At 40.0% G+C, this 19744-nt stretch overlaps 1 protein-coding gene across 22 annotated transcripts in view; it reads right to left on the bottom strand.

Annotated features, from left to right (window-relative positions):
- Positions 1–941: 941 nt before the first annotated feature.
- ELAVL2 (ELAV like RNA binding protein 2) overlaps positions 942–19744 on the bottom strand; it is a 97223-nt gene continuing 78420 nt past the window's right edge. For 15 of the 22 annotated variants that reach the window (XM_065046322.1, XM_065046323.1, XM_065046335.1 and 12 more), the window contains 4 exons: positions 11932–12085; positions 9575–9800; positions 4125–4163; positions 942–3663 (listed from right to left, as the gene is read on the bottom strand). In XM_065046322.1, coding sequence (XP_064902394.1) covers positions 3333–3663; positions 4125–4163; positions 9575–9800; positions 11932–12085 — 750 coding nt within the window. In that variant the 3' untranslated portion in view covers positions 942–3332. The remainder of the gene's footprint in view (positions 3664–4124; positions 4164–9574; positions 9801–11931; positions 12086–19744) is intronic. The other 7 variants (XM_065046324.1, XM_065046333.1, XM_065046340.1 and 4 more) reach the window with 1 other exon arrangement.

Raw genomic sequence — 19744 nt, 5'->3', positions numbered from 1 at the left:
CAGCAATTTTGTGTTTTCTTCCTCAGCTTTTTCATAAAACTTTAATATAGTAAAAAAAGTAGTCCTTCTGTATGAACTTGTATAAGGTTCCCTTACTCATGAGCTCCAACCACTCAGAGGTGCTCAGCTACATGTCATGAAATTTGTATTTTTGAGCACTGACCCTTCCTCTGGGCAACTGCACTTAAAATTGATAAATTTTTGTGTTGGTCACTGGCTGCCTGCTTATCTGCAGCTAGCCCTCAAAATATAAGCTATTTTGATTTTAAACTGAAAGCAAATACATATTTTGGTCCTCACTTCCATAGGACAAAATAATTCAACCATGGCTAGTTACACTGTACTCAAACTGGTATAAGCTGACAACTAAAACTCCCCTTCTGTGGAAGAGTGGCATAAGCCAATTTCCAAATTGTATTCTCACCAGTGGAAATTCACACTCTCATTCAATTGAGCAAAGTAGATGAACTTAGGAGGAAAATTTTAGAAGTGCAAGAGATGGTTGACTAAATTTTAAAGAATTTTTTTCAAGAGATGAGAAGGGAAAGGAACAGCAAACTAAGGTTAACTTAATATACACTCAATTAATGGAGCCCAGAAATTTATGCAGTAATTAAACAGCAAATGGACATTATTGCAATAAACATTAAATCCTTCCATCTCCTGTTTATTTATCCTAACACACAAGGCATTAACTTAGCTACACTGAATAGCAGTCTGCTAGACAGGCAGATTAATTTTAATGACCCCTCATTAAAAGATTTAATGCTAAATCTGACATAACCGAACTGGTACACAGCTCCGCTGTCTTACCTCCTGGTTGGCAAGTAAGACCTTCCAATAGGTGAAAAGCAACTGAAGAGTTTTGCAGAACCTTTCGTTCAGATTGGTTACCCATGAAAGCAGAGGACAATGCGGTAAAAGACCCACCCGTGACACTGTTTTCCCTTCAACTTTGTTTATTGATGTACCGAACATGAAAAAGTACAAAGGATCCAAACACAAAAGAAAACATGTACAACCTCTTAAATACTCAACAGAATATATTTTCTATTCCAACAGGTGTGAATTAACTCTCACTATACAACTTCAAATAAATACCAGCCTTATATTTTACTAAGTGCTCGGATAAACACTGTAAAGTGAAGCCCAATTTACATGCCTTCTCATCAATGCCGTTAGTTGCTACAGTAGTATAGGAAAGAAGCATGTAGCTACTGTTTTCCTCACATTGGATAGTCTGTGATTTCTATAGTATATACAATTTTTAATGCAGAGGATTAGCTTTAACAATCTAAATGCTCCTAAGAATGAGGAAGTGCTCAGGAAGCCAATTGAGTTTTGAATAGCATTGAGTGGGTCAGCATGAAAACTTGCTTTTTCACTTTAGCACGCGCTTCACAGTATATGTACTGTACTATACTGAAAACTTTATAACTACAGTTTAAAATAATAAGAACCAAAAGCAACTGCAAATATAGTGTACAACTATGTTATGCATAGAACATTGCTTTTTCTAAGGGGAAGCATATGAGCATCTCAGTTTATACAAAAAGCAGGACGTAACTACATAGTTGTCAGTGCATCCTGGTGAAGGCATCAAACCCTCAGCTTTTTTTAAAAAAATTTAATTATAAGCTAGATGCTAATCAGAAAATATTCTGTACTTTTTTTCTTAAATTTCTTCAATACATGGTAAAGACTTTTTCTATTTCCCCAAATAGTGATTTAAGCATCATACAAAGTTAAATTTCAATAGCATACAGGTACTTATGGTTTTTGTATGAAAAATGTAAGGAAATTTGTTCAAAACCTATGATTAACTTGTTTTTACCACAAACATATTTATAAACAAAAATGTAGCATCACCATAAACAGCTGAAGCTAGACTATCTACAGACAAAAATAGCAACAGATCTGATGCACTGTAAATTCAAGTCCTCAGGACAACAAAAATGAATAAGCAGACCTCAACTAACAATGTTAATGCCATTTACAAAGAAAAAACTTATACAAAAACATTCAAAATTGAACATCACTTGGCATGTAACTTAAAAAATAAACTAAACTCAAATTAGCTGAAAGGTTCATAAGTCAAGGTCTTATTTACATTACACAAAGCTCAGGTGTTAGCCTTGAATATAACTTTCAAAATACCTCCAAACATACCCAACTCAGGCCACTTCTGCTGATTTGCTACTGCACAAACCATGCTCAATGTCTTTTTCTTAAGACAAAACAATTCTTCAAACAATAGCAAGTACATCACTAAACACCATGAGCTCTATCTGAAGGGAAATCTTTAGGAAGAACAGATTTTTTTTCCCCCATCTCAGTATTTTAAGTTTCCTGCTTGCTCTTATATTCTTTTATATTTTTTTTTTAGTTTTCATTTGTTCCAAAATCACATATTCATGTGAGCCAACAATCACTTAATAACCAGGATGACCAAAGACTCCACTGATGATCACAAAAATGAAACCAACAGTGCATCCCATTGACCCTACTTCTTAATACAAAGGTCTCAAAAGTATTTCTACATCATAAATCTTTCTAAATTTTCCCCAACAACTGCAAATTTCCTGGTAAGTTTTAAAAGCTCACTAGGTGTCATATGAAGAGATTTCTCAAAGTATTCAAGTCAAAATATTTGTTCCAGGACCAGTAAAAAGTTTCTCCAAATTTTTTTTTTATTTTTTTTATAAAAAAATAGATGCTTTTTTCAAACCCACATCAAAGAGGCTCTTATCTCTTTGGCAAGGTACTGCTTTACGAAAAGTTCTCCAGTATTCTTACAATAAGCTTTTATGTGTTCCCTCCCATTCCCCAACCCAAATGATAATTACAAAATAAATACTGCTTATAACTTTATAAATAAAATGTAAACTTCAAATACTTTTCTTGAACCACAAAACAACAACGCATTAAGATGTAAACAAAACACAAGGCAAATTAAATAAATCAACTGAAGAAATACAACACAAAGCCTCAGTATTTACTCATTTTAAAGGCAGTCACATAAAAAGAAAAAACTTCTTCCCTTAGCTGAAACATTTTAAAAGGTCCACCTTCTCCAAAGAAGGCAATAGAATATGCATTGTGACAGGTAAAAACCCTGCACCTCTTGTCAATATTCAAACAAAAGATATTTAAGAAGTTTTAATTCAAACATTAGCAATAAAAAAATTCTCACATATTCTTAGGATGCTAAGTAGTCGTTTTATCCCCATATCCACACTGACCTACAACAAAGGCATTTACTAATGCATAAAGCTTCTGTAAATTGCCTTTGTTGTATAGTTTTCATGTGTTAATGCACTGAGAATAACTTGTTAGGCTTTGTGCGTTTTGTTTGTTTTGAAGGAGACCTGCAATACTCTGTCCCCCAGGCGGTATCCATTCAGGCTGGCTATTGCCATAGCTGCCTCATCATAGTTTGTCATAGTCACAAATCCAAAACCTTTGCACTTATTGGTATTAAAGTCACGGATGACCTTCACATTGGTTACTGCTCCAAAGGGTCCAAACATTTGCCAGAGGATACTCTCATCAGCATCAGGGGCCAAGTTGTACACAAAAATGCACCATCCAGTTCCTGCATGTCCAGGGATATTAATTCCAGCCAAACTGGTCATTCCATCAATGGTCATTGGTGGAAACCTACTGAAGAATGATGGAAATAAAACAGAATCATAAAGTGGCTGTTCACAGAAAATCCCATCTAAGAAATTAGAAAATAAAAAAATGATACGAGACTTTTCACATCATGAACACGTTGGCCAGACTAATAAGGTAACATCACACATGTTTTTTTCCCCCCTACTACACAAATACTATTTACAATACTACACACAAGTAAGGGGGAACAGTGCTAGGTCTGAAATGATGTAATATAGAAAAACAAAAAAGCATGCAATAAAACCCGTAAGGATTACTCAAGCCACGTGAAACGTGAATTCCATGAAATTGCTACAAAATGTTTGTCTCGTGTACAATGCATCAAAATGAACCATTTTAGCTGACATCTCAACATGCAAAGGTCCAATGCAAGTCTTACTGAAAAAGAGTATGCAGAATACTTAAAAATAATTCAGGGATTATGAACCTAATTAGTCCTTTATTACCTCTTTACTCCATAAGCCATATTGAGCAGATTGTCCAACCTGCAAAACATTTAGCAAAGTGTTCAGTCTTCAGACTTTTCCATCTTAAGGAAATTTGGTACATTACTGACATATCACTTGCACTGTATAGAACCTCATGCAAAGTTGAAGTATCACTACCAAAAGAGCTGTGGCATCTTAATTACACTTGATACAGTTAGTGAATACAAGATAGATGTTCTTGTACAGTATCCACAACCATAACTTTCAGTTCAGAAAGGGCACCACTACCACAAGTTTAGCATTACTGTTAGCATAAAGTTAGTCAGTGACCACCTTAAATCTTCCAGGTTACCAACTTGTTTTGGGTGAAGACTTTGCTGAGGCTTATGACAGTGCACTGACATGAATACCCAGACAGATGCAAGGTTTTGGAGCAGTCACAAAAGTTACAACAGCAACTGCACAAAAGTTTTGTTATTTTCCTAGTATTTTCTAAAATAAAGGGTTTTTAAAATGTATACACACATATTAGACTGTAAGCTTTCTCCATGTATTTCTTCCCTCGCCTTCCCCCAAGATACTGAACTGTGGTATGAAACCACAACTCTAAACACTTTGGAATTACCAAGCCAATACCTGGAACATGCAGTGCCTACCAATCCTACTCATCTTATTCATGAAGCCCCTTAAAGTGCTTTTCTTAGAAAATTTCTGCCATAAAACAGCTCTGGTTCCTTCCTGTCAAAGCCCACGCATGTGAAGAGAAAGTCTTGTTAAAGGTTCTCCAAGACTCCACAAAATATGAGCTTAGGTAAAAGGTGCACTTGATTTAGATTTTTTTAGCTTACGGCTCCCTTACAGATCTCTACCTCACTGTGATTTCTCTCTAGTAATAAGCTATACTATTTAAGAACCACTACTGGTACACAGAATCCAAACTGATGTAGTGTACCTATACTTGTGCACAAAAAACCACTTTAACAAGTAATATTTGTTCTTGTTTGCAGCTAAGTAAAGGTCACAAACTACAGAGCATGATGATTCTGCAGTGAGCAGGGTCTGCAGGATGCACTGACCAGAAAGGGAGCTACTGAAGCCCTAGAAGAGCTGAGAAGAAAAAATTTAAAAATCCCTGATTACTGCTACTCATATATTTAGTGTGGATGACAGAGGTCTACCATAATTTACATTTGGGGGTGGAGAGAAAGTTAGAGAGTTCCAGAAACCTGGCAGGCCCTTGATGTAGAGCAGTCAGCCAAGAACTTACAGTAACACTATCACAGTTAACAGATTTCATCTGTTACATATTCTGGAATTTTTTTCAGGGTATTCACTGGACACTTTTTAAAGATGCTTTAAGCTATGCATCCTATAGGAACAGAGGAGTAATTGTATATAGCTGCTTTTGAAAGTCCAAAGTTCTTAGCAGGAAAGGCAGCATTGTAATGATCCTGTTGTTCTTCACTACTAAAGCATATGCTGACTTTGCTTTCAGGCCTCTGTCCATCATTAACAGAGACAGGGCAACCGCGCCAGGTAATCATGTCTGAAATGTGAACAGCTAAGATGTCTTGCATGTGAAAGACACGAATGATCCTGAAGCACTGGTGCAATCTGAACTACATAGTCAGTAATGAAGCTGGACTGCTGCAGCAACAGCAAAGACCTAAAAATTAAACAAAAACCAAACAAACAAAACCCCAAAAACAAACTAAAAAAAACCACAAAAAAACCCACCATCAAAACACTGACCAAAACAAAACCTCACCAACGAAACAAAAAACCCAAACAGATTTCCATTTACAGTGAAAATTTTAAATTTCACAAGGCTCTCTTTTAGAGAAGAAATATAAGCCTGAAGGCCTCCTCCAAAATATTATCTATGTACAAAAAAGTATCTAATTTTATCTGCAGCTGCAGTTTACCTTTTCACCAGTCAGTTCAACCTTGTTCTTCTTTTCCCACCAATAAAAATAAGATTTTACTCTCCTTCCTATTAATTACAGACTTAGCACTCAGTGCTTTTTTTACCATTATACTTTTAAGTGGAACAAATCACAATATGGTTGTTTTAGGCATCACTTTACACTTAACACCTTGAAAGAAAAAAAAAATTAAAAAAATGAAACAACACTTCCCAGTCAAAGAGGAATCTTACAGTAGGCATCTACCAGCCTCCAAGCCAAGGTAAGGCTGAGGACACAATATTTGAGTCACTTAAGCAAGCTTTGGGGCAACAGGACTTGGTTCTGATGGGTGAATTCAGCTACACAGACACTTGCTGGAAGAAAAATACAGCAGCTCAGATGTCATCCATCAAATTCCTGGAATGTGCAGAGGACCGCCAATAGATGTCCCAACCAGAAATAAGGCATTGCTGCACTTGTTACTCGCAAACCAAGAAAACCTGCTTGGTAGTGTCTCAGTTTATGATGGCCTTGGCTGCAGTGATCACAATATTCTTGAGTCCGGGATCCTGCTGAGCATGCTGAAAGTTACTACTAAAACAGAAGTTTTAGATTTTAGAAGATCAAACTTCAGCTTGCTCACAGCTCAGTTAGGAGAGATCCTGTGGGAAACTTCTACAGAGAGTAATGGTAATAAACTGAATGCTGTGAGTTGGAAGCACAAAACCAGTTCATCCCCTTTTAAGTCAAGGGAAGCAGACAGAGCAAGAGACCCCTCTGGCTTAACTACAAAGCTTCTGAGTCTGCTCACAGGCAAAAGAGAAGTGTACCAGTGGCAGAAAAGCATATAAATAACTGTTGAGAACTTCAACGGCATTGCCAGGGTATACAGAGATATAGTTCGAAAAGCAAAAGCTCAGCTCAAATTGAAATTGGTCAGAGATGTCAAAAACCACAAGAAAAAAAACAGAACAGAAGGAAAATATTGGCGCACTGTTCAACAGGAGAGATGAAGTAGTCAGCAACAATGCCAAACAGACAGAGGTTCTCACTTTCTTCATCTCTGTCTTTACCAGCACTGTTGGGCCCCAGGCCTTGCAAACATAAATCCAGGCTGATGTTAATGCAGATCCACCATCAGTGAAGGAAGAGTCAGTAAGGAAATTTAATATTACAGGAGCTTGACTCCTGCAAATCAATGGGCCCTGGTAATATCCACCCAAGAGCATTAAGAGAGCTGGCTGATGTCATTGTGAGGCCATTCTCCACAATATTTCAGAAGTCCTGGAGACTGGGTGATGTCCCAGAAGACTGGATGAAAGCTGATGCCACCCCCCATCTATAAAAAGAGCTTAAAGGAGGATCCAGGAAATTACAGGCCCATCAGTCTGTCTTCAACTCCAATAAAGTTATGGAACAAATCCTCCTGGGGCTCTTCACAATTCAGTTGAAGCAAATGACTGGGAATAGCCAGCACAGATTCACCAGGTGCAAACTCTGCTTGACAAACCTGATCATAGATGACAAGTAACATGCTTGTTTCACATGGGGTGAACGGTGGACATTGTCTACCAGGATTTCTCCAAGGCTTTCAATATGGTCTCCCATGGCCTCCCACCTCAGAACATGGTCACCTTATGTTCTAGACAAGTGGTCTCTGTGGTTCATGGGGAACTAGTTGACAGGCCACACCCAGAGGGTGGTGGTAAATGGCTTCTTTTCAAACTGGCAACGTGTCACAAGTGGGGACCACCAGGGATCGATGCTGAGCCCAACACTGTTTAACATCTTTCACAGGTCATCTGGATGATGGAATCAAGCACACCCTGATAAGGTTCGCCAATGACACCAAACTGGGTAAGTGAACACTTCAGACAGAAGAATCACCGTGCAGGATAAACTGGACAGGCTGGACGAGTGCACTAACAAGAACCTCATGAAGTTCAACAAGGACAAGTGTAAGGTCTTGCACCTGGGAAAACAACCCAGGAGTGGAGCACAGGCTGGGATCTACTCACCTGGGGAACAGCTCTGTGGAAAGAGACCCGCAGGTCCTGGTGGACAACATGCCCAATGTGAGTGACTAGTGTGCTGCTGTGGCAAAAGCAGCCAACAGGGTGCTGGGCTGCATTAGCAAGGGCATCACCAGCAGAGACAAAGAAGTCATTATCCCACTCTACTCAGCACCTGTTAGGCCACACCCGCAATACTACGTTCACCTTAGGTTCCCATTATTAAAAAAAAAGTATGAACAGTCTGGAGAGGGTCCAGAGAAGGGTCACAAAGATACCCAAGGACTGGGAAGCTGCCTCATGAGGAAAGGCTGAGAAAACTGGGTTTGTTCAGCCTTGACAAAAGAAGGCTTAGGGGAGACCTCATCACCATGTTCCAGTGTCTGAAGGGTAGCTGCAAAGAAGATGGAGACTCCCTTTTTACAAGGAGTCACATGGGAAAAATGAAGGTCAATGGGTACAAGTGCCTCCTAGGGAGATTCTAATTTGACACAGAAGTAATCTTTTCATAGTTTGAACAATCAGCCATCAGAATAATGAGCCCAAGGAAGTGGTAGATTCCCCAACACTGGACACTTTAAAGATTCATCTGGACAAGGTGCTGGGCCATGCTTCTGCCAAGAAAGGTTGGACCAGATGATCCTTGTGGTCCCTTCCAATCTGGTGTTCCATGAAATTTAAATGAGCATTCATAAAAATACACTCAGTCCACAAACCCTAAATGTTTGGCCTAAAAGCAAGGACAAACAATGCAGAACGTTTGTGGTATAGTATGGTATATTCTCCTAGAAGCAAACTGCAAGCTTATTTTATTTCTTGAAAAAGAAAACAGTATATTACTATTTAACACATTCCAGTCAGATAGCCTGGGCCAGAGGATGGACAGAAACAATCAAAATCACTGGAAGAAATCTGAAGTACTCATGAATGTAGATAATAAAATATTTGTTTTACTTTGTTCTTACCATCTCTCATTTTCAATACATTAAATATCTCAGGGAACTATATGGATGTAGTTTCAACACAACAGGAACATAGATCCACCAAAAATACTGAATCAACTTCATCTCAAATGTGTGGCATGCAGGTTTTATGTAACTAACTACAAAAAGAGGAAATTCAGAAGAGGGATGGAAGATGGAACTGAACAGGGGACTGGGGAAGAGGAATCTGGCTGTGACATAGCAAAGGAGAAAACTGAATTGCCTATGTCAACATTAACTGAATCAACTTGCACATTAATCAACAATCTAGGAAATTAAAAATAACATTTAAAAAGGGATTAATTTTTTAGTGACCGTGCATAAAAAAAATCTGTCATCTCTGTTTAAATAGGTAGTTTTATTAGATATTAAAATGCTATTAATAGGATGGAATGCATTTTTATTTTTAGCTGTATTGTAGGAACATAGCTGAAGTCTAACACTTTCATGTGTTTCCTTCACCAACAGAAGTCAGATAAACAAGAAAGGGAAAGAATGGCAGGAAACCAAGAGGCCCACAGGAACATGTGGCTTCTAGCACAGTTTCACACAAGTATGTGACTTACCTAAAACGTTGAGCCTGCTGAGCTAGAGGTGCCGGGTACCTTCTGCTTGGAGAATGGTACAGTTGGGAAAGGATGGCCTGATTGGTTTTTTGGCTTGGATTGTTAGCAAACTTTACAGTGATGGGCTCTGCAGCACTTGGAGGTTTCTGGCCATTCAAGCCTTTGATAGCTTCTTCTGCTTCAATTCTCTTGTCAAACCGGATAAATCCCACACCCCTTGATATCCCTGCACAGGGTGAAGGAAGCATATAGTGATTAATTCAGAGACTCTGGAAGATGAGATGTTAACACTTGACTTCCATAGTCAATTGCTTTGTTAATGGCTAATTGCTGTGAACACATGATAATTGAGCTTGTTAGAACTCAGCTTTTCCTCAAAGACAACTTTTCTACTCTAAATTTTAACTGACACAAGATACACTGTGCAAAATGCTTGGAAGCTTGAGGGAAAACACAGTGGAGACAGTTGTGCCAGAGGATATTTCTGAAACAAAGCAATTTTGTGGGGACAGAAGTGAATCCTGAACCAGCTGCACTGTAACCTCTGTTCAGTTTGCACTACTAATCTAAATTTACTGAAATTCAATATACAGCTTAGTCATCTGCTCCTTAGCAGCAAGAAATTACTTATGTTCTCCTGCAGTACCCTTTGAGGTTCCCCTTTGGAACAAATACTCTGGGAAGACAAAGAATGGAGTGCAGGTTCTAGATTGCACTAACGGTAATTATGGCCCTATTTTAATCATCTCTGGTGACCTGTAAGTAAAAGATTCAGTTCTGGCATATCACCATACTGTAGTAGGTGAGTTTTGGAAGGAAACTATTTTCTTGGGCCACAGATTCTTCCTTGATATAGAAAAGTCAGAAGCAACACCACAAGGGGATCAACAAGTGTTTATGGAAGGTCTTAGATACATCACATCTCAAAAATTTTTACTATGGCTTAAATATAAACACACTAAGGTGTCAATACTCTAACCAGTTAACATTATAGCTACTAAAGCCAACACAGATTTGCTGCTTGCTTTTTTGTATCATTCCCAAATCCAATTAAAGGTCCCTCATATTTTGGTTCATGAATGAAAAGACAAGTTAGATGCTCGCCCTCACTTGTGAAAGACAAACAGTAAAGGTATTCTGTTCATACACAATGATGATTTAAGCCACCACAATGACAACAAGCAGGTGCAAGAAAGGTTTAAAGAGGCAAATGTCACAACTTCAACTTTGCATTTTTCATCTGTCAGTTTGTCAGTTTGCATCAATGGTAAGACTTCTGTTAAAATGATGGAATTGTAAAGGAGTACATACAAAGTCCTCTACATGTCAGTGAAGTCTCAAACACTGGCATGCACCACCATTTCAAAGTAGGACAATTTGAAACTTCATGACCTCCTACAGCTGAAAGCTGTTTTGTCACCTATGACAACATGTGACTTTAAAAAGGTACAACTATAAAAAAAGTGCAAGCTACCTTATTATTCAGGGAATAATTAGGTGAGTAAATGAATTCTTCTGCCCTACACCCCTAGTTTTTTGGAAAGATGAGAATCTGGAGAGCCCTGCTCCTTTGTATTTTGCTTTGCAGAGTCAATACTTCTGTCACATACTTAACATTTTACTTGATTGCTTATTTTTAAAACACACCTGCTGGAGCAGGTGAGGCAGCAAATTACAAAGCTCTTCAAGATCAGCTATTTGAGCCAGCAAAAAAGAAGTTAAAAAAAATCACACCATTACTGTCAAAGTCTGAAGAGTAACCAGAGTGACACTCACACCCACTCACTGGTTAGACACATAGTGTAGCAACACAACTAACCTGCTACAGCTTAGTTCTTTAAATTACTGACAAGCACAGAACTCATCTGTTCCCAAGGAACTGAAAGTTCATGTTCTTCAGTGTGTGCAAAGCTAGGGAGCTAACCCTGAGAACAGTCTTAACAACAGCAATTACTAGTCCAAGCCTTTTGTAATCCTAGCCTCAGACAACCAGTTGTGCCTTTCTGCATAAAATTTTATTTTTATAAAGAAAAGTGTTTAATAACATTTCATAAGGAGCATAGGGACTATTTTCATGCAGCAGCTTGGAAAGGAAGATTATAGCAGCTGTAAATTTACTACAAGCCATGAAACAGGCTTCAAACCTGCACCTTCAGGGTGGAAATGACTCAAGCTGGCTCAGTACACTGCACAATCTATTTTTGTCCATGCATATTTATGAACAATTCCAGCAGAAAATTTCTGGCCTACATTCACCTTTCATACATTCTAATTACAAGACTATTGTATTGAACAGTGAAATATTTCTTAAACTCTTAGTCTAAAAAATGCAAGGAAATGCAAAACTGGCTACTTACCAGTGACTTGGTCAACCAGAATACGAGAAGTAATAATGCGCCCATACTGGGAAAAGAGCTGTTCCAGTTCCTTCTGTGTCATTGTTTTTGGAAGTCCACTAACATACAAATTCGCATCTCTGATAGAAGCTGAACTTGGCCGCGCATAGGAAACCTTAAGAAAAACAAAGCAAAAAAGCCCCCTAGAAATCAAACACTAAAACCAGTTCAAACAGGACTGTCATTTGTATTAAAATATTTTTAAAGGCAGTTAGCAAAGTTACCTTAAGAGCCAGTTAAACAAAACCAAAAAAACTTTTCTGTTTGTGGTTTTTTGGTGCTAGCTCCTGTGAAAATGCTGAAGGAAAGCAAAATAGACCATTCAGGAGAAGCTGACTGCATGAACTCACACATGATAAGATAAGGATTACTTTCAGATAAAGGAGAAAAAGCTAGGTACACACTCTAGTGAACCTCAGTGGAGAAAGCGTTCTCAGCTTACTGTAAGATTAGAGGTAAATTTAAGATCCAAGAATGTCTTCCTTTTAATTATAATTAAAAAAATACAAGGGATAAAGATTTCACTTTGATATCTAGGTCAAACACAGACAGTCAAAGCACTTCAGAGGTCCACAAGTGTTTTTCAAGCACCATGCGCTTTGTGTATGTGTTGAGCTGGCCTTCAAATGACACTCAGTCTTCATGAAGTCAAGATAAACACTGCTACATTACTTTTATAGGTCTACAAATGAGCGGCAGAAGTAGGAATGCAACTTAACCTGCATTGCCACCATTCAGCAGCTTGCCACTTTCTGCAACACAGAGGCCTTACAACCAAACTGCAACTAAGAGTGAGCTTCTTGGGTCCTTCTAGACAAAGGTTTTTACCTGCTGCCTCAAAGTATCAGTCACAAACATTTTATTAAAACTGTCAGTTAGACTCTTCAGTCCTTAGACACATGCTACAGAACCAGCATATTGAAAAGTTCAGTACCTTCCACTGAAGGCTCTGCAAGTGGCTCATCCTGGAACAAGACAAAATACTTTATTTGGGGTTTTTACTGTGCAAAATGTAAAGGTAAAAGAAGCTTCAAGAAGTGGTAAGGTTTATCTCCTTTCCTTCCCTCCCTGCAACCCTCTCTCAGGCAACTCTGGGCATTTGGAACTGAACTCCGTAAATGTATCTTTTGCCTAATCCTTTGACACTTATTTTCAAATCCTCCCCCTGCCTCATTTCCAGGGAGATCAGCAGACCCTTAAGACTCCTCTGGAAGCAAAACAAGAACTGAAATGGACCTGTCACAGCAGGAGTCTACTGTGAGAGTCCGGACAAATCCTTCCACCTCAGATTCACGTGTCACAGGGACCTCTTCTGTAATCCAGTCACATATGCTGACAATAAATATTTTTCAATAAATTGCATTTTTTTTTTTCATCTGTGATTTTTCCTAAGATACAGTGTGAACAGAAAGTAGTAGCCTACTTTCTAACACTTTGTAGCCTAGCTGGGAATTGATAGCATCACAGGATGTTAGGGATTGGAAGGGATCTCCAAAGATCATCTAGTCCAATCCCCCCACCGGAGAAGGAACACCTAGATGAGGTTACACAGGAATGTGTCCAGGCAGGTTTTGAATGTCTCCAGAGAGGAGACTCCACAACCCCCCTGGGCAGCCTGTTCCAAGCTCTGTCATCCTCACTGTGAAGAAGTTCCTTATATTTAAGTGGAACCTCCTGTGTTCCAGTTTGAACCCACTGCCCCTTGTCCTACCATTGGTTGTCACTGAGAAGAGCCTGTTCCACCCTTGTGACATTCACTCCTAACATATTTATGAACATTAATGAAGTCACCCCTCAGTCTCCTCTTCTCCAAGCTAAAGGGACACAGCTCCTTCAGCCTTTCTTCATAAGGGAGATGCTCCACTCCTTTAATCATCTTTGTTGCCCTGTGCTGGACTCTCTCCAACAGTTCCCTGTCCTTCTGGAACTGAGCGGCCCAGAACTGGACACAATATTCCAGGTGTGGTCTCACCAGGGCAGAGTAGAGGGGAAGGAGGACCTCTCTTGACATACTAACCACCTCCCTTTTAATACATCCCAGGATGCCATTGGCCTTCCTGGCCACAAGGGCACAGCGCTGGCTCATGGTCATCCTGTTGTCCACCAGGACCCCCAGGTCCCTTTCCCCTACACTGCTCTCTAACAGGTTGTTCCCCAGCTCTTTCCGTTTCTGAGCCCTCTCACAAAGTTTAATTCTAAAGAGGCCTTAGCTTTCCTAGTTGCCTCCCTACACTCTGACAACAGCCTTATATTCTTCCCAAGTGGCCAGCCCCTCCTTTCATGATCTGTAAACTCTCCTCTTCCTCTTGAGTTTGCCCACCAGTTCCCTGTTTAACCACGCAGGTCTCCTGGCTCCCTTCCTTGACTTCCTTCATGTTTGAATGCTCTGATATTGAGCTTGGAAGCAGCAGTCCCTGAATGCTAACCAACTATCTTGGGCCCCTTTACCTTCATACCTTCAAGTACCCTTTCCCACAGGATTTCCCCTAGCAATTGCTTGAAAAGGCCAAAGTTTGCCCTGCTGAAGTCCAGGGTTGCGATTATGCTTGGCATTCTGTTCCTGCCACATGAGATCCTGAACTCCAACCATCTCATGGTCACTGCAGCCAAGGCAGCCCTCAGCCTTTACCACTTCAACCAGACCCTCCTTCTTAGAGAGGATGAGGTCCAACAATGCACCTCTCCTAGTCAGCTCCTCCACCATTTACATCAGAAAGTTATCATCAATGCACTGGAGGAACCTCCTGGACTGTGGCTGGCTGAATGGTCCTTCCAGCAAACATCAGGGAAGTTTAAATCCCCACAACCACCAGGGCCTGTGACTGTGAGGCCACTCTCAGCTGCCTGTAGAAGGCCTCAACTTCCTCACCCTGATCTGCTGGCCTGTAATAGACACCCACAACAATATCACCCCTGACAGCCTGCCTCTTAATTCTCACCCACAGACTCAACTCGCTCCTCACCTGTGCCTGGACAGTACCCAATACACTGTAGTTACTTTTTCATGTAAAGGGCAACTCCACCACCTCACCTTGCTGGCCTGTCTTTCCTAACAAGGACATTTTGCAGCATAAGTAATTAATTTATCAATATACTATGCAGTACCACTTTAAATTACAGCAATGATGGAATATTGTAAACTACTTGAAACAGGATACCAGATGTTACAAGAACAGCAGTTGTGTTCCTGCACATGACAGAATACCTGATTCACAAAAGACTAACACAAGTTAGATGAGGAATTTAACATGTCTTCCAGGAGAGGCAAATATATAATTCTGATTTCTTAAAACTTACTAGAGTACATTCAATACTGAAGTCCAAATCACATCAGCAACATTAGTTCTTCCAGAGAAAGAAAGGAGACTACTCTTATTTTGCTGTTTATGTTTAACCATGCCCTTTCTTAAGATGAATATTTGCAACATCAAGGACAAGTACCAGCAGAACTACAAAAATGATAAGGGCAGAGTACAGTCTTGCAAGTCAGACAAAGAAAGAGGAATCAGACTTCAGCTACCAGCTATATGGCAGATTCAGACTCAGCTGGCTCAAGTGACTGATTTCACCAGTTCTGTGCTGAAGGGTTTAACATGAAAGCTTTTACAAAAAAGTTCTTTAAGTAGTCAATCTGCTACCATTATAGAGCTGTGCAGACAAAGCCCTAAACTCGCTACTTTGTCTGAAACCAAATTTTTATTCTGTGCAGTCAATCCTCACAGTACATACATGCAGATTTAAAAGAAGAGCTTCTAGATCTTGAGTCATTTTCCTACTCTTCTACAGGCAAAAGTATATACCTACAATATTCCCAGGTGGAAAGAGAGTCTGAGAGCAAGGCTGCATCAGAAGCAGGAAAACAATAAATCTTGCCTGCATTCAGCCAAGAAAGAAGCAAGGACAATGATGGCTACCTAAAAGGTACAAAAATACATCTAAGAAATGAAAGAACTTGCCAAATGTGCCCACATGGCTACAAACTTCTTTAAGAAAAAGTCTCATGTCATACTTGGCAGGATGACCTTAAGATAACCCAAGGCCTGAGACAGACTGCCTGAGGGAAGGGACTAGACACAAAATCCTGAGTTATCAAAAACAAGCAGTTCTGAACAGCTAAGGTAGTGTGGGGTTTTTTTCTTCTTTTTCTTCCCTCCTCCAAAAAGAAGAGAGTCCTTACACCCTCCCAAATGGAACTCTACATGGTAGGGGAGCATAGCAACAAAGTTCATTGTGTGGACTGTTACTAATGTAAAGTCTGACACCAATGAAAGCAGGGGAGGGCAGGCACTACTTATTGATAAACTAGAAGACTGATGTATAGCAGCATACATCACCGGCCCATCTCAGTTTTATCTGTTGGTTTTTAATTCTCTATGGAATTAAGATACACCAAAAACTGTTCTATCCAGTCCTATTTAAGACGAGTTTTTTCTATATATATGTGGTCAGGTCCTCTGGAGAAAAGTCAGAATTCCTGGGAATGACCATCAGCTAGGGAAGGAAAAAGGCAGCGACTTATCTTTATATTTAATGATAAAGCTATGCAACTGCTAGTCAAACAACATTGCACTGAGAAACTACAAAAAACCCTCATGGTCTGCTGAGGATTGAGTTATTGTGGACTTCACGTCATCTTTGAACTCACATAAATACCTGTTACCAAGCTGTTTTCTACACCTTCATGCTTGTAAGCACTTAGAACAGAGATTGCAGAAAGTAAGCCTCACAAACTCCTTTCAAAGAGAATAAAAAGTCTGTGTAAATAGAAGATACCAAAGGCCTCCCAAAACCCCAAGTCATACTTTATGGAACTACTGTTTCCCAAAACCTCCAAACTATCCAGACTTCGCTCCAGAAGTACTTCTATAGGTGTTGATCTATAAAGCAGTTCAATTTTCTAAGCAACCTAATGCAGTAACTGGACTTTCCACCCAGCTACCCACTGCTAACAGTCAAAGTAATTCTGATTTGACACACTAGATAGAATAAAACTGAGGAAGTACGATGTAAGTCAAAATAAGAAAATTTCGTTCTTATAAAGGGAGGACACACACAAATAGCAGAGAAAAACCTTAAGTCAAATAAGAGATCTGCAAGGCAATGCTTAATGCCTGAAACTTGTTTCCCTCCTGGATAGTGAAACTAAGGTAGGATACAACCAAATAACTAATTGACAGAGTCTGCCTGATTCACATTGAAGTTTAGCAGAATAACATTAAAATTCTCCCTTACCCCTACATCACCTTGATGGACATCCCTGGTTATTAGCACAGCCCAGGAACGTAGGCATGGATACCATGGTTCTTACAAGGCAAGCTAATAGAACAGCTTTATAGATCTAAAAACTATGCTGATGTCCCTGCTCAGCATCTCCAGTGACTGGAGGATCACCTTGAAGCCAAAGATCCATCCTAGCAAGCAATAAATCAAGCAAAGGTGTCTGGGGGCATGCCTGGATGAACAAGGGATTAAACAACATGGAAACCAAGTGTACAGGATGTGAAAGAAGGAATATATAAATGGTGCCCAACCCTGCACAGATGAAGTTAGGAAAGGTAAAGCTCACCTAGATTTGAACTTGGCAAGAGATCTGAAGGGCAACAATAAAGATGTGTACAAATATATTGGCAGCAAAAGTAAGACTGGGGGGAACATTGTACCACTGCTGAACAGGGCACAGAAGCTGCTGAACAGGGACACAGAAAAGGACATGATACTTAGAATTTTCCTTGCCTCAGTCTTTACCAGTAGAATTGACTTTCAGGGATCTCAGGCCCACAAGACATCAGGAAATCTGGAACAAAGAATACTCACCCTCAGTGGAGGGGTATTCACACTGAGGAATATTTAAACTGGACAGAAAATTGTCCATGGTGCCTGAAAGGCTGCACCCATGAGTGCTGAGGGAGCTGATGGATGCCTTGCAAGGTAACTCCTGGTTGTCTTCGAAAAGCCATGGGTGAACATGGGAGGTTTCTGAGGAGTGAAAGCAAGTACCATCCATCTTCAAGAGCAGCAAGAAACTCCCTTGCTTCCTGACAATTATAGGCCAGTCAGCCTCAACTGAATCCCTGATCCCTGGGAAGGCAACTGAGCAACTAATCATTAAAATTGCCTCCAGTCACATGAATGACAAGAAGGCAAATGGAAGCAGTAAGCACGGATTTATAAACGGGAAATCACATCTGACCAACTTTTAAGTCTCCTGCAATGACATGAGCAGAAAACAGTGGATATTGTTTATCTCAACTTTAGTAAGACTTGACATTCTCTCCCACAGTATCCTCACAAAGCTCATATTACATACACCAACATGTACTCAAGTATGTACCAGATAAATACCAGAGAAATGGGATAGTGATATAGACCGAAAACTGGCTTAACTGCCAGGTTCAGTGCCTCACTATCAGTGGCATCAAGTGCAGCTTAAGGCTAGCCACTGGCCTCTGTTGATACTGAATCCAACATTGCTTAACATCTTCACTAGTGACCTGGATAACAGGGAAGACTGTACCCTCAAACTCCACAGATGATACCAAACTTTGAGGAGTGGCTCACAGGCCAGAGGGCTGTGCCACCAGCCAGAGGTATCTCAGCAGGCTGGGTAACTGGGCAAATAAGAACCTCAAAGAATTTCAACAGGAAAAGCAGAGTCTCCCCCTCAGGGAATTAAAACCCCATGTACCAGTATATGCTGGAAGCCAACTGGCTTAAAAGCAGCTTAGCAGAGAACTGTGGAGTCCCAGTAGACACCAAGCTGATAATGAGCCAGCAGAATGTACCCTTGTAAAAAAGATGGCAAACAGCTACCTTGGCTGAATTAGTAGTAACATTAAGAGCAGGTCAAGGATCCTTCCCCTCCACTCAGCACTGGCAAGACTCTTCCAGGATGCTGTTTCCAGGTCTGGGCTCCCAAATGCAAAACAGACATGCACAACCAGAGTGATTCTAGTAAAGGGCCACAAAAGTGAATAAGGGGCTAGAGCATCTCTTTTGCAAAAAAAGGCTGATGGCACAGGAATCACTCAGCAGGATCTTAGCCATAAAAATCTGATTAAGGAAGTAAAGGAGATGGAGCCAAACACTGTATTCACAAGTGACAGGTTAAGAGGCAACAGGCACACACTGAAACACCAAAAAGTTCATCTGGAAATTCCATATAGATTTCATTTCATAAAAGCTCCACACCTTTTCATGGTACAGGGTGCTCAAGCATTTGAAGAAGTCACTCAATATAGAGGCTAACCCTGGAAATATTCAAAACCCAACTGGACACAATTTAATAATGTGCTTATAGTGAACCTGTTCTGAGCAGAAGGTTGGACTAGAGCCTTCCAGAGCTGCCACCAACCCCAGCCATTCTGTGATTCTGCATCAACACAAATCTAAGGAAATTCCTTGAAATGGGCTTCTACTGAGAACAGAATCAAGTGAAGGTAATAAAGCCAAGACAAAGGATTCCCACTCAGCTTTTTGTATAAAGTCAGTCATATACAGTCATTTTCTCCCTACTGCTTCCTAGAGGAATTAAAAATAAACACACTGTCTTCCAAAGGGGATTTCACACTGCTGGACATATGCTATTACATATCAAGGATATAAACTCACTTTAAACTCCTTGGAAGAGTGAAAAATACACCAAAAAATTTGCTAGCTTACTGCAAGTTTACCTTTTGCTACAGAAGTGGTACCTGTCAAAACAGTATCCGCAAAATTCCTTTAGCTTTTCAGCTGTCAAATAAGTATGAATTCTTTCATGGTGACAGCTGACCCA

This window comes from Columba livia, chromosome Z, assembly GCF_036013475.1.
Source record: "Columba livia isolate bColLiv1 breed racing homer chromosome Z, bColLiv1.pat.W.v2, whole genome shotgun sequence".
In the NCBI taxonomy this organism is placed as follows: domain Eukaryota; kingdom Metazoa; phylum Chordata; class Aves; order Columbiformes; family Columbidae; genus Columba; species Columba livia.
Note: the sequence above shows the minus strand (reverse complement) of the source record. Positions and strands in the feature narration are given on the sequence as shown.